Source organism: Bison bison, unplaced genomic scaffold, assembly GCF_000754665.1.
Source record: "Bison bison bison isolate TAMUID 2011002044 unplaced genomic scaffold, Bison_UMD1.0 scf7180017864461, whole genome shotgun sequence".
NCBI lineage: Eukaryota > Metazoa > Chordata > Mammalia > Artiodactyla > Bovidae > Bison > Bison bison.
This window is the reverse complement of record NW_011495023.1, coordinates 2,574,478-2,590,346: the sequence shown is the minus strand read 5'-3', so window position 1 is coordinate 2,590,346 and position 15,869 is coordinate 2,574,478. Positions and strand designations below refer to the sequence as shown.

General features: G+C 41.4%; 1 protein-coding gene across 1 annotated transcript in view; it reads left to right on the top strand.

The window, feature by feature from the left end:
• Positions 1–15,869, top strand: part of LOC105003084 (uncharacterized protein C10orf68-like) — a 181,499-nt gene that overhangs the window by 43,495 nt on the left and 122,135 nt on the right. The window contains exons 8-10 of the mRNA XM_010860053.1: positions 4,745–4,852; positions 10,720–10,818; positions 14,198–14,308. Coding sequence (XP_010858355.1) covers positions 4,745–4,852; positions 10,720–10,818; positions 14,198–14,308 — 318 coding nt within the window. The remainder of the gene's footprint in view (positions 1–4,744; positions 4,853–10,719; positions 10,819–14,197; positions 14,309–15,869) is intronic.

Below are 15,869 nucleotides of genomic sequence, written 5' to 3'. Positions count from 1 at the left end.
CTTGAGAAACCTGTATGCAGGTCAGGAAACAGCAGTTAGAACTGGACATGGAACAACAGGCTGGTTCCAAATAGGAAAAGGAGTACATCAAGGCTGTATATTGTCACCCTGCTTATTTAACTTATATGCAGAGGACATCATGAGAAATGCTGAACTGTAAAAAGCACAAGCTGGAATCAAGATTGCCGGGAGAAATATCAATAACCTCAGATATGCAGATGACACCACCCTTATGGCAGAAAGTGAAGAGGAACTCAAAAGCCTCTTGATGAAAGTGAAAGTGGAGAGTGAAAAAGTTGGCTTAAAGCTCAACATTCAGAAAACGAAGATCATGGCATCTGGCTCCATCACTTCATGGCAAACAAATGGGGAAACAGTGGAAACAGTGTCAGACTTTTTTTTTTTGGGCTCCCAAATCACTGCAGATGGTGATTGCAGCCATGAAATTAAAAGACACCTACTCCTTGGAAGGAAAGTTATGACCAACCTAGATAGCATATTCAAAAGCAGAGACATTACTTTGCCGACAGACGTCCATCTAGTCAAGGCTATGGTTTTTCCAGTGGTCATGTATGGATGTGAGAGTTGGACTGTGAAAAAGGCTCAGCGCCAAAGAATTGATGCTTTTGAACTGTGATGTTGGAAAAGACTCTTGTGAGTCCCTTGGACTGCAAGGAAATCCAACCAGTCCATTCTGGAAGAGATCCTCCCTGAGATTTCTTTGGAGGGAATGATGCTAAAGCTGAAACTCCAGTACTTTGGCCACCTCATGCGAAGAGTTGACTCATTGGAAAAGACTCTGATGCTGGGAAGGATTGGGGGCAGGAGGAGAAGGGGATGACAGAGGATGAGATGGCTGGATGGCATCACTGACTCAATGGACGTGAGTCTGAGTGAACTCCGGGAGTTGGTGATGGACTGGGAGGCCTGGCGTGCTGCGATTCATGGGGTCGTGAAGAGTCGGACACGACTGAACGACTGAAGTGAACTGAACTGACAAGTATTCCCCCATGTGAACTGTCAGGTAGATACTTTGTAATTATTTGTGGTTTGACCTGCAAAATCAAACATAGGATTTTGACCTAGAGTTGAACATGTGTATACACATATATGTACATATACATGCACATAAACATACATATATTCATACACCTACACTGAGTGTCCTTTGTGTTTGTTGTGGTAGAGACTGAAAGAAGATTGACATTTTGGAGTGCTTCAAAAAAACCTTGGTCTGCTTTGTATTTTGGGGGGATTGAGAAGGGAAAAACCTCAGTTCCTTGAAGCTTGGAACGAGACAATGTACCCCTTTCCACTTGGCCCCTAGGGATTTTAGTTGGATACTAGGTCCTTGTACCATCTTTACATTAATGACTCAGATGTGGTCACATGTGGATCATCATGGAATCTAGTCCTTGTTGGGTAGTACACTTGTTTGGGTCCAGTGGAGAATGCCATCCATAGAATGGAAAGTGAAAAAGTAAAAGTGAAGTCGCTCAGTCGTGTCCAACTCTCTGCAACCCCATGGACTGTAGCCTCCCAAGCTCCTCCATCCATGGGATTTTTTGGGCAAGAGTACTGGAGTGGGTTGCCATTTCCTTCCCCAGAGGATCTTCCCAACCCAGAGATTAAGTCCGGGTCTCCCGCATTGTAGGCAGAGGCTTTACCATCTGAGCCACCAGGTAAGTCCAATATAGTGGAAGGTTAGTACTTGATCTTGGAGCAGGGCTTTTTCTAGGTCATGGGCTTATGGAAGGACATGAAGGTATATCACAACCCATTCCATATAAGGCAAACCAACCCTGGTCATTAGTGTGAACAGGAATGTTTAAAAGGGGGGCATTTGTGATATCAGTTGCTGCATACTTACTTCACTCTACTTGGGCAGTAAATCTCTATGAAGGTCACAGGAGCATGAAACACCAGTGTCCAGTGCTATACTGTGGCATTGAGCCAACAATAATCAGTCAAGTCTCTAGGCATCCAAAGGCCTTACACACAGACTGAAAGTGTATAAATGGAGAAATAACTTCGTGGAGAACTTTAGTTTCATTAAGCTCAGCAATAAGTACAGTGAACTGTTTTTGGATGGTAAAGGTGCTAGACACTGGTAGTCTGGTTGTTGTTTTCCATTTGCTAAGTTGTCTCCCACTCTTTGGAACCCATGAACTGCAGCATAACAGCCTTCCCTGTCCTTCACTATCTCCCAGAGTTTACTCAAATTCATGCCCATTGAGTCAGTGATACCATTCAACCATCTCATCATCTGCCACCCCCTTATCCTATTGCCCAAAAATAGTTTTCCAGATGCCCTATTAAAATGACCCAAAATGCAGTAGGTCTTAATGGTAGAAGTGAGTGAGATGCTGTACCTCTGTGCCAATAATACTTTCAGTAATGCAAGCCATAACAATGGAAAATTTTAGTGGCATGTAAGGATATGCCTATAGTTGAATTTGGATAACGATTCCATTTGGTGAGCTCAGACCGAAAACCAGTGAGCATTATCTGTTTCCTCCTCATTGTAGTGTCTGTGGTTATGGAGATCTTAGTCATATGTACATCAGTATCCAAAAGGCCCAGATATGCAATTCTCACCTATCTCTCTACTGAACTGTGACTTTATCACATATCCTCATGTCACAACTGGGAAGTTAAGGAGCTTTGTTGTGTTCATTTGCTAAGTCATGTCTGACTCTTTGTGACTCCATGGACTGCAGCACACCAGGCTTCCCTGCCCTTCACTATTTCCCTGAGTTTGCTCAAACTCATGTCCATTGAGTCAGTGATGCCATCCAAACATTTCATCCTCTGTCGCCCACTTCTCTTTCTGTCCCCGCTTCTCTTCCTGCCCTCAGTCTTTCCCAGAATCAGGGTCTTTTCCAATGAGTCGACTCTTCACATCAGGTGGCCATAGTATTGGAGCTTCAGCTTCAACACCAGTCCTTCCAATGAATATTCAGGACAGATTTCCTTTAGGATTGGTTTGATCTCCTTGCTGTCCAAGGGACTCTCAAGGGTCTTCTCCAGCACCACAGTTTGAAATCATCAATTCTTCATTGCTCAGCCTTCTTTATGGTCCAACTCTCACATCTGTACATGACTACTGAAAAAAACCATAACTTTGACTATACAGACCTTGGCCTAACCTTAATTCTTGTTTGTATAGAATACTGAGAAATTGCGTAAAAGTAGTAGGGGTGGGGTGTGTTTCAGTTCACCTCAAGATTCAATGGGAAATGCAAAAGAAGAGCACTTGTGTTAGTCATAGATGTCATCATCATTTGAACTCTAGAGTTTCTGGGTTTTGGGTCACCTATGGACCACTACCTACCACTGCCTTGGTGGACAGCCCTTCAGTGTTCTCCTTGAGATCCCATGGTTAAGTAACTAGACCCAGAGATTTCCTTGAGAAACCACTTAATCAGATCATCTATATGTGGGTTCTTGATTACCATTTTTAGAACACTTTCTTCACTGGCTAAACGATATCTGTCTGTGATTGGTTCTTCTTTTCCCTGAAATTTGTCACTGAATATCTGGATTGTCTTGTGAACCAACTGATATAACCTTATAAGGAGGCTTCATGTAGCTAGGAAACCAGCACAGGTTGCACAAATGACACTGGTAATCTGAGTCTGGTTACCAGTCACATCATCTACTCTTCTTTATGTTCATTTTTGAACCAAAAGACCATCAGATGCTTATCGGGCATCACCTTCTAAAGTGTTAGTATACTCATCATAAGTGGGCCACACTTAAGAAACAAGCTGGGGAAGGAGAGAGGCAATCAAGCGTTCACATCATTGTCGTCCCCCTTTCTTGGGCAGAGTGGTCACTGTCAAAGGACTCAGAATGAAGGAGTCTGTTGTGACACACCCCCTCACCAAGTCTCAGAAATTACCTGCTGAGGAGAAGTATCCCAGTCTGACTGGTCTCCTCAGGTCACTGGCAAAATGATCTTGAGAGCTTTAGATACTTTTTCATTAAAAATGAGTCTCAAAAATTCTCTGTGTTGTAGGCTATCTACCAGTGCCAGGGACAAACAGCATTAACAGTAGTCATCGAGTGTAATTCAGTGAGCATGGTCTGCAGTGTCTTTGGTGACAAACTGTTTTGTTTTCTGATTTACCTTATGTTTCATTTTGTAAAGGTAACTGCCAATTTTTTTGGTTTTCTTTTGTTCTGTCCTAAAATACAGTGTATTAGATATCCTTAGTTTTTTATTTCACTTAACTTTATATACTGGAAATACCTCCATGTTAGTTTATACCTTTTTCATTTCCTTACAGTTGTGTGCACAGTTGTTTGGACCATACTGTATCCCATAGCTGATAATACCATAGTTTATAGTATATACTTTGGTTTATTGGTGAACCAGTTTGCAAGTATAAATGATTTTGAGTATTTTGTAATTGCAAATATGCTGTGATGAATAATCTTGTGCATATACCATTTTGTGGTTTGGTTTATGACTATGTTTTAACCTAAAGTTAAAGGATAGGAGACCTAATCAGAACATATTTGAAACCTATGAATATGAATGAAATAATGAGACAGTTTCAGTATACATCGTTAAGACTCTTCTTACCATTTTCATATCAGTCCAGTATTATAAAAATTTACTATAGTTTTTTAAAATATGAGAAAATGTTAACATACATTTGTCAGTAATTTGAAAGTATAGAATCAAACAGTGTATCTATTCTTCCATTTATTGGAGTAAATATCTCTGTTTATATAGCTAGTGATAAAGTACCAGATGAAAATCCTGTGCTTGAGCAAGAGTCAATGTCAGAAACTCAACTGGAAGTAAAGAAACAAAGACCTTCTAAAGAAAGAAGACTCAGTTGTAAGTATAATAATTATAGATAATGTTAACTTATTTTTAATTAAACTCATCAGATTATTTCTCTTTGGCTCATGAGTATGTATTTGAAATATGCTGTATAGAAGACTTAATGTGTGAATTCTCTCAGATAACTAGAGAACAAAGGCAAAATTATTCATATCTCTTGTTTGGTATTTCTGATTTTGTGGTCATAGGTCAATCACTCAGCATCTACCAAGGCCCTATAATAGACCAGTAAATGTCTCTTAAAGGATGTTTACCTTTCAGCTGACTCTTAGAGGTGTGCGTTTGAAAGCCTAAAGGGGTGCCTCTGGCCTATTTCAGTGGTCTTCTGCCACAGCCTCCAACTGGTAAACAGAAATGCTACTGAATTCTGTAACTCAAAGAACAAATAGGGATTAGAAGGGTGCCAGGGAAGGGCAGCCTGATGACCTGTTGGAGGGCCTCCATGGCATCCTCTTAGTCATTACCCCATGGAAAGGAAGCGGCCTTTCTATTTACCCTATAGATGAGTGTCATCACAGACCATACATAAGGAAAGTGAAAATGTAATCTCTTAGTTGTCCCACCAGTCTCTGGGCCTTCTCTTCATTTGTGGAAGTAGAGAGGACCAAAGCTTGGCACTGTTTTCTGGAATGAGATATCTTGCCCCTTACAGATCATGCTCAGGAATTTTATTAAGAGTGCCTTGTCCATAATAATGGCTCCACAGAGTTGCCATATGTCGGTCTGTGGGGCATCCATCCAGTCTTTGTCTAGTAGTGCCCATGTTGGACCCAAAGACAATGTCATCAATAAAGTGGAAGTCTGTTGCACCCTTTGATGGTGGAGCATTTTCATATCATCACTTTTGCATTAATGACAGATATTCAGAGAATTTTGTTAGCCTTGTGGAAGTATGGTAGTTCCTCTCAGGAATACAAAGCAGGGTTTCACACTGACAGTTAACCTATACTAATGATACATATATCAGTGGGGCCAAAACAATGGAAATTTGTAGTGATTTAAAGGGACACACCCATCGTTGGATCTGGTAAGGATCCCACTGGTAATGGTCTCAGACCCAATGGCCTGGGGTGCTTACCCAGATCTCTCTCCCTTATGTGGTGAATATTGTGTGTTTCTCCATCTTTCTGGTGTCAGGAGTTGAGATGATAGTCACATAACCACCGTATCCAAAAGACCCAGGAAATATACTGACCTCTGTCCTCATGTTCCCCCTGTGGACATAGGGACTTGGTCTAACTCATAGTCTTGTGCATTTTTGAAAGCAAAATGTTCTTTTTTTCTTTTCTTTCTTTAAGACATTTGTTTATTTTTGGCTTTGCTGAATCTTCATTGCTTTGAGTGGGCTTTCTCCAGTTGCAGTGAGTAGGGCCTACTATTTGTTGCAATGCTCTGGCTTATCATTGCAGTGGCTACTCTTGTTGTGGACCACAGGCCCTAGGCACATGGGTTCAGTAGTTGCAGCATTCAGGCTCAGTCGTTTCAGCTCACCAGATTTAGAGCTCAGGCTCAGTAGCTGTGGTGCATGGGCTCAGTTGCTCCACGGCATGTGGAATCTTCCCCGACCAGGGATCGATCTTGTGTCCCCTGTATTGACACTCATCCACTGTGCCACCAAGGAAGTCCAAGAGAGTTCTTGATAGAAGTTGGTGGCTTCTCAGAATACTCATGTCTAAATTCAGTGGAAAGCACTGAGCAGTGACACTTGTATTAGTTGTAGGAGTCATCTCTAGGTGGACACTAGTTCAGCTTCCTTCTAGGCATCCAGTGGGTCTTCAGTTCCTTGGTAGTAATCCCATCAGCCTACCTCTCTGACATCTCATATTGGATATTCACCGGTAGATCTCTTCTGGGGATCCAGGCCTAGATTGTTCAGGAATAGGTTACTGATTATCATTTTCATGTTGTTTTTACTGTTGGTCAGTCACTGCTACATTGGCAGTAGGTGCTATTCCATGTCCAACAATCTGTCAGTCAATATCTAGATTGTATAGTTCCCAATAACCTGACCTTAGGAGGAGGCTTATTTGAGCTCAGTAGTTATCTAGCAAGGGTGGCATGAATGAATCAAGAAATCCAAATCTGGTTAAATATCTCACTGTCCTCAGTGTAGACCCTGGGACCACCAGTGTGGCACTAAGGGACACTATCATTTCTGCAGTGATGATCCAAACATGTTTTTCAGTGGTAGAGAACTCATCACAGGTTGGTCATTCTGTCAGATCCAAAATAATTCCCCGGTGATGAAGGAGAGAGTTTCAAATGTATGCTCTTTTTATTCCCCACTTTTCTTCCACCTCCTCAGCCAACATGACTGCTGTCAAGGCTCTCTAAAGAAGGTATTTTGTACCTTCTGCACAGTGTGTGTGTGCCGCTCCCCTTCACTAAGTTTAACAAGATTAATACCTTTAGTATGAAGGCAAACTACCAGGTTTCTTTTCTTTTGCTACTGGGAACAGTGATCCTATGGCTCTCTCTCTCTTTCATTTTTTTTTTTTTGTTGTTGTTGTTGTTGTTGTTAAAACATACATCTCAGTAGCTCATTGTTAGTCCCAGGAACAAATTTAGAGCTAACAGTAGTTAGTGTGTACAGCTAGACATTCAGGGTTTCCCACAGCTTTACATCCCATTGCTAGCGGACCATAAGCTGCTGCTGCTGCTGCTGCTAAGTCGCTTCAGTCGTGTCCGACTCTGTGCGACCCCAGAGACGGCAGCCCACCAGGCTCCTCCATCCCTGGGATTCTCCAGGCAAGAATAGTGGAGTGGGTTGCCATTTCCTTCTCCAATGCATGAAAGTGAAAAGTGAAACTGAAGTCGCTCAGTCCTGTTCGACTCTTAGCGACCCCATGGACTGCAGCCTACCAGGCTCCTCCGTCCATGGGATTTTCCAGGCAAGAGTACTGGAGTGGGGTGCCATTGCCTTCTCCGGAACCATAAGCAGTAGCACACAAATTGCTGCCCTAGCTTTCTCAGAGCCCCTCTGGTTAATCTAATTTGATTGACCCAGCAGGTGTCTTGGCTAATGAATCAAGGTCTAGAGAAAAGAAACTGTTCCCCCTCAGAACTGAAAAGCCTAAAGAAATACAATTGCACTTTCCTAAGGCACCCTGTGTGGTTGCTAGCCCTGTCCAAAACACACTGGCCTGGTTGTCACAGTGCCCCAGGGTCCTCTCAGACTCCTGCTAATGCTCCTGTGGTACCCTCCCCCACCTCACCCTAGAAGGTCCCACAGATTTACTAAGTACATCCCAAAGTGTGCCATCCTGAAGTGTGCCTTCTGAAAGGCTTTGAGCTTCATTTACCTTGCTTGCTGTCTGAGAGAGATACCAGTTTTTGAGTTGGCCAATTAAAAGAGCAAGCCAAACTAAAAGTAACAAACGTTTATTCACTTACTGCAATAGTTCAAGCAGGAAAGCGCCCAAGCTATAGCCATGTTCTGTTTCCCCACTTGGAGCAGCTATAGGTGAGGGTTAGATGTATTAATACCAGTGCAAACCTGGTATGAGATGTAGAAGAGTATCATCTCACAGCTGAAGGAGCTCCAGACAAAAGACTCTTGGTAATTTATGGATCCTCTGAAACATCTTGAATACTGAATCATAACTGAGAAAAGTTTCTTCAATCCCTCTTCACCCTTCTCCCATAAGGTAATGCAGTCAGTGGCAGTGCTGGAATAGTACAATGCCCTAATCAAGTCCACCCCTACGACCGCCACACTGAGGCTTCCAGTTGATGGTGACTGAGCTAAGAATGCAGTGTGCTTAAGAGAGTGGTGGGAAGGGAGGGCTATGTCCATGACTGCAGCTTCTCCAGTGGCTGCAGTGCACTGGCTGTGCATCAAGTCTCTGTGAGTTAAACTTCTTTTCCCCATGGTACGTGCTGCATGTGTGCGAAGCTGCTTCAGTTGCGTCTGACTCTTTATGACCTCATGGACTGTAGCCTGCCAGGCTCCTCTGTTCAGGGAATTCCCCAGGCAAGAATCCTGGAGTGGGTTGCCATGCCCTCCTCCACGGAATCTTCCCAATCCAGGGATTGAACCTGTGTCCCTTTTGTCTCCTGCATTGGCAAGAGGATTTTTTCCCACTAGCGCCACCTGGGAAGCCCCAAAGTTAACTCCAGGCAATGCCGTTATAGTTGTCTGATTCTGCCTGAAAGATCACATGTAAGATCTAGACTGGAGTCAGGTTTCTTAAGTAGGTTCACATTTCTATATATGTATTTACACATACATACATATTTTATACATGTACATTAGAATGTATACCTGTATATGTGTATATAAACCTGCATAGACATGTTTAGAATTCATGATAAATCTTGGAAATCTTCAATTCTGCTTCACCCCCTCAGGACTTGTTCTGCCTTCTTTCATTTCATGTGTGTATTTCCTTCCTAAAGGGCTTCCCTGATAGCTCAGTGGGTAAAGAATCCTCCTGCAGTGCAGGAGACACAGAAAATGCAGGTTTCATCCCTGGCTCAGGAAGATCCCCTGGAGAAGGAAATGACAACTCACTCCAGTATTCTTGCCTGAAAAATCCTTTGGGCAGAGGAGCCTGATGGGCTACAGTCCAAAGAGTCAGACACAACTGAATGACTTAGCACACTCTGCGACTGTTCTCTCTAAATAACACATTTACTCATTTGTTAGACTTTGAAAATTATTTTGAAATTGTTTTGCCTATTCATATGGAAAAAAAAAAGCCTACTGGAAATATTTTGTCATATGTTGACAATCTCTCCACGCTTCTGCCCATGAATGAGGGTATATGTCAAATATTGTATTGATGAGTTACTTGCATTAGTACTTGTTTTTTTCAGTAGGTTAATTTCTCTAAGTTTGCTTTCAGTTTTAGTTTCTCTTTTTTGTTTTAATTTTATTTTTGAAACATGTGGAACCTGAACTTGCTTCCAAAAGTAAATACTATGCAAAAAGGTATACTTAAAGGAGTACTATTTCTTCCTCAGTTTGCTCCCTTGCATCCTGTAGGTAACCAGTTACATTTTTTTTCTATCTCACTTGTGTGTCATTTTGTAAAGGTAACTATCTCTCTAATTCTCTCCCTTCCTCTTATTTATTTCCTTTTTCCCCCATCTTCCTTATCTGAAAGGTACCATACATTTCTCCTTTTGTTTTTTTTTCCCTCTCTTAATATTATCTCCTTGAAATCCCTCCAAGTCAGTTTATAGAGATTCATTTGATTCCTTTTACATCTTTACATACATCTGATGGTACCATATTATTTAGCATAATTTACAAAGTTTATGGAATTTCCCTGATAGCTCAGTTGGTAAATAATCCACCTGCAATGCAGGAGACCCTGGTTTGATTCCTGGGTCGGGAAGATCCCTTGGAGAAGGGGAAGGCTACCCACTCCAGTATTCTGACCTGGAGAATTCCATGGACTGTATAGTCCATGGGGTCACAAAGAGTCAGACATGACTGAATGACTTTCACGTCACTTCACAAAGTTTATAGTACATATATTAGATTGTTTATCCAATTTCCCATGCATGAACATTTATATGCAGTTACAAATAATACTTTAATTAGCAAATGGTACACGTGTTTTGTTGGTCTCTGAAGTCTATGTCAATCTATAAAATATAAATAACCTAAGAGAAACAGAGACAAATACAAACTATATATAATGCCTGGAAATATTTATAAGGTAATGAGAAAGATTCAAAACGTATCTATTAAAACTCTTCTCACAGTGTTATCAGATCTAGCATTATGGTAACTTCACTATAACTTCAGAAAACTTAGAATATTTCTCTTTGCTTATTATGAATTTGATATGTAGAGATTTCATAGTAGATGTATTTTTCTATTCAGTGGGCTAACTATATCTCTCTTGTAGCTCATGAAAAAATATCAGATGCAAATCTTATGCATGACCATCAAGAATCAATGTCAAAAAGCCAAATGACGGTAAAGCAACAAAAAGAGGAAAAACACAGTAAGTATACTAATTACAGATAACTTTAAATTATTTAAAATTAATTACAGCCAAAGATCTTATTCTTTGCTTCATAAATTGTGTGTGTATACATATATATAGTAGATATTTTATACTTTTACCTAATGTATAAATATCCTAAGATAACTAGAGGATGAAAACTAAAGTTGTGAAATACTTGGTCAATATTTCTGATTGTAGTATTTTTCTTAGTCATGGGTCATGCACTCAGTATCCACCAAACCAATAAAAGGCACATAATTGTCTTCAAGAGGTATGTACCTTTCACCCTACTCCAGGAAGTTAGACAGAGAGAGTCCCAGATTAATCCCGTCCTGTGGAATTGCCATCTTCCAAAGACTAACTGATGAACAGAGAAGTGCTGAGAATTTTATCTCAAAATCAGACCAGAAGTTTCAAGGGAAAATGTGACTGGGAACGTTTTTTTGTTTGCCTCCAGATCATCCTATTAGTTGAGATCCTTTCTTATGCAAGTATTTTTTCTGGAACTTAGTAGATGGTTGCAATCAGGGCCCCTGAGGGGAATGTAAGAGTGCCAGTAGCAGAATAGTTCCACAGAGTTTTGTGGGGCTTTCATTTGTTGTGACTGACAGAACAAATTTTGGAAGATATCTCTAGAATAATGTGTATTGCCCTTTCCCACAAGGTCCTTGTCCATGTTTCTGTTAATGACCCTGCTATGCTGCTAAGCATGGTCAACATAGCATCTGGCCTTGTGGGATGGTACACATGCCAGGATGCACCAGAAGGATGAGGATGTCAACAATAGTGTGGAAGCCCAGTGCCCCATCTGGGAGTGGGACTTCCTCCTGCTCTTGGCCTTATGCAAGGACATTAAAGGTGTATTGCAACCTTTTAAGCAAAAAGCAAACTGATCATATCATCTGTGTGCACAGAGACATTGAAGGAGCATTTGCAACATGAATTCCTTCATACCTAATTCCCTCAGCTGGGGCAAGAGCCTCTAGGACGGTCACAATGTCAGGTAAGGCCAGTGTCCTGATCTGTACCACAGCATTGAGCTCTAGTACAGTAGTTCTGTAGTCCAGTCCAGGCATGCAAGGCTCTTTGCATAGGTTTACTTAGTTAAACTGAATGGAGAAATAATCTCACAGAGACATTTGCCTTACTGAAAGTCAGCAAAGATGGCTAGCATTTGTTTATCCTTTGCTTAGTAGTTGATCTGGAGACATGTCTCTAGGCACTGGTAGTCTGGTAGGTTTGCATTCTTCCATGTGCCCCACTGAAATGATCCTGAGTGCAGCAGTGCTCATCATGGCTTGGGGCTTATGTGAGTTCGAGTTCACATAGAAAATACATCTGTACTAATGATATATTCCGGAGAAGGCAATGGCACCCCACTCTAGTACTCTTGCCTGGAAAATCCCATGGATGGAGGAGCCTGGAAGGCTGCAGTCCATGGGGTCGCTGAGGGTCGGACACGATTAAGCGACTTCACTTTCACTTTTCACTTTTATGCATTGGAGAAGGAAATGGCAACCCACTCCAGTGTTCTTGCCTGGAGAATCCCAGGGACGGGGAAGCCTGGTGGGCTGCTGTCTCTGGGGTCGCACAGAGTTGGACACAACTGAAGCGACTTAGCAGCAATGATATATTCAGGGTTTCCCAGGTGGCACAAATGGTGAAGAACCTGTCTGACAATGCAGGAGATCCGAGATCTGCAGATTCATTTCCTGGATTGGGAAGATCCCCGGGAGGAGGGCATGGGAACCCACTCCAGTATTCTTGCCTAGAGAATGCCACAGACAGAGGAGCCTGGCAGGCCACAGTCCATGGGGTTGCAAAGAGTCAGATATGACTGAAGCAATTTAGCATGCATGCAATTATGTATTCAGCAGTGGGAGCTATGAAATAGAAGTTTATGATGTCTAAAAGCACCCACACCATGGTCAGGTTTAAGTAAGGGTCAAAATGCATTACTTGTGTTCCTCTCATCCTGGTGTCAGAGTTGTGGAAATAACAGTCCTTGGTAAACTAGAAGCCAGTCTTGGGGACTAGAATCCCTAATCTTGCTTATTTTGAAAAGCCAAGTATTCTGGGTAAAAATAGAGTTGTCAGATTCATCTTAAGGTCACTGTGGAGAGCACGTTATTAGTAATAAGTTCATCACCATTTTGAGTCTCATGGGGCTGTGTTGGCCACCATGGCTCACTTCCTGGCACAAGATGTGTGCTGGAGAGTCCATCCATCCCTTCCTTGACCCTCCATTGCTGGGTAACTAGACAGTGTTTCCAGTGGCAAGGAGCTCACCATGTGTGGGCAGAAGTTTTCAGAAACCAAATGTCAGCCAGAAGAGGAAGGAGATTGTCTCAGGCGAAGGAGATTGTCTCAGGTGTTCGTGTCTTTTCTTCCTCATCCCCTCCCTTGTCCTCCTTGGACACAGTGGCCCCTGTCAGGGAACTCAGAACCAGGGGTTCTGTTGAGACACAGCCAGCAAGGTGTCTGTTTCCCTCACTAAATTAACAAGAGTAGCTCCTCCTCAGGTTGCTGGTCAAGTGAAACTGAGAAACCTGGATAATTTTTCATTAGACTTGAATCTCAGAACCTGGCTATATCACGGAGTATCCATCATTGTCAGAACAGCATGAGAGCAAATAGTAGTTACTGGGTATGGCTCAAGTCAGCCATGTCTGCAGGGACTCTTGTGACCCAGTATATTGTTTTTGATTTACATTTCCTGTATTTCTTGTTTTAAAAATAAGGATCTTTCATTATCATTTTTTTTTCAAATTTCCTTTATTCTTTCTTTCCTTCCTTCTTTCTTAAACCGTACTTGGTATTCTCTCTTTTAGGTTCCCCCCTCTACCATTAAGCACTGTATCCTGGAGATGCTTCCCAATCATTTCATCAGGATCTTTATCATTCCTTTTGTATTTGTTTGTACAGCTCCATATGCACATTGCACCCTACAGTCTATGTTTTTATACTTTACATATGATACTTTAGCCTACCAGTCCCCTATGCTTTATGTTTAAGTGATCTTAATATTTTACAGTTACAAATATTATGCTATGAATAACCTTGTACATATGTATTTTCTTTGTTTGGTCTATTGAATTATATTAACTAAAAATATTGAGACAACTCAGAAAATGAGAAACTTAACATAAAACACATTTGAATTCCACAAGTAGTATTTTTATGGTAAAGTACCTTTCACACACACTCATTAAGACTTCTCATAGTTTTCATGGCAGACTTCACAATATGGTGATTTTCTTCTTAACTTCATAAAAATGAGATAACTGCTGCTGTTTTCATTTTATAAATTGTAAGCTAAATGTTTCACCATAGATCTTTATTTTTATTTAGTTGATAAATTCTTCTCTTTTTGTAGCTCAAGATGAAGTACCAGATGGAAATCATATGCTTGACCATCAAGAGTTAATGTCAGAATCAGAGATTCAAGTGAAGAAAGAAAGCTTTCACACAGGGGAAAGATTTACTAGTAAGTGCAAAAACTACAGAAAAATTTATATTGTTTAAAATTAAACTCATTAGATGTTTTTATTTTGGTTTATGAAAATGTATTTGTTGAGCATATATTCATATTGAAATATTTCACTTTGACTAAAATCAGATACCATGAGATACCTAGAGAGAAGAGCAGAGCAGAAATACTGATACCATTTGATTGAAATTTTTGTCCTTAAGAGCATTTTGTGACCAGAAGATGAATGGCCCAACGCCCAGTAGCTGGTTAATACCTATGTCTCCAAAGTAGTGTGCCTTTCAGCCAGCTCCCAGTAGTTATAACTACAGAAGCCCGATGGATGCCTCTATGCATGATAGGGCCCTTGTGCCATAGTCTCCATTAGCAAACAGATGTTTTGGAGATCTGTAAATCAAGCATCTGGTGATGGTCAGGAGGCCTTTTGGAGGGCCTTTTGGGTACTCTCTTGGTTGTATCCTCACTAAAATGAAGCAGCCTCTCTGGTAACCACATAGATTGGCTTCATCAAGGACTCTCTTTGGGCAAAGGAGAATGCAGGTGATCGAAAGGGTTGCACTATTTGCTGGGCCCAGTTATTTGTCAGAGTTGAATCACCCAAGTTTGAGGTCTTGTCTTCTGAAATGAGAATTCATGCCCCTTAGAGATCATGCCCAGGAATTTCACTATGGTATCAGGTAACTAAGCATGTGTACTAATGGTTCAGCCAGGAGCCACTGGTAGATCCACACAATGTCTAGTCCTTGTTGGGTGGCGTCCTTTGTGATGGGAGGACTAGCTGAGTGAAAACTAATCCTCCCTGTAGGAGCAAGCCACTTAAAATTGGTGACCTCTTCTCTGTAGCTCAAATGGTAAAGAATCTGCCTGCGAGGCAGGAGACCAGGGTTCGATCCCTGGGTTGGGAAGTTCCTCTGGAGAAGGGAATGGCAATCCACTCCAGTATTTTTGCCTGGAGAATTCCATGGACAGAGAAGCCTGGCAGGCTACAGTTCGTGGGGTCGCAAAGAGTCAGACATGACTGAGCAACTAACACAGTCCTACACACAGACACAGTCACTAATAACAGATATGTGAGCGGTGTGGTGGCCACGTGTAGGACATGACAGCTCAGGTAGCTAGAGTTCTGAAACAGCATTGGTACAATTACTCATTTGCTTAATCCTGAAATGCTTCTCAAATGGTTTCAGAATAGCTCTGAATATACCATTACTAAAACAAATCAAGTTATAAAATGATTGCATGACTTGTTTTGTTGTCCACGTCCCCCCAAGTCACCCCACTTCCATGTCCAAGACAGGGTTTTTAGTAAATACTGGTTTGAGGAATTACTGCTTTTATTCTCCCTACAGTAGTTTCAATTCTTTAAGTTTGCTTTTTCTTTCCATTCCATCATCTTATTTGTTTTGGCCTAATTTTTATTTTGAAATACATAGAGCATGAAACTACTTCCAAAAGTTAGCAATATACAAAGCAGTATGCTTAGAGGCTTCTCAGTCTTCTCTCTTCTTGTAGGTATCTATGTGCATTGTTTTGTGATAGTTTTCCTATCTTTTCTCTA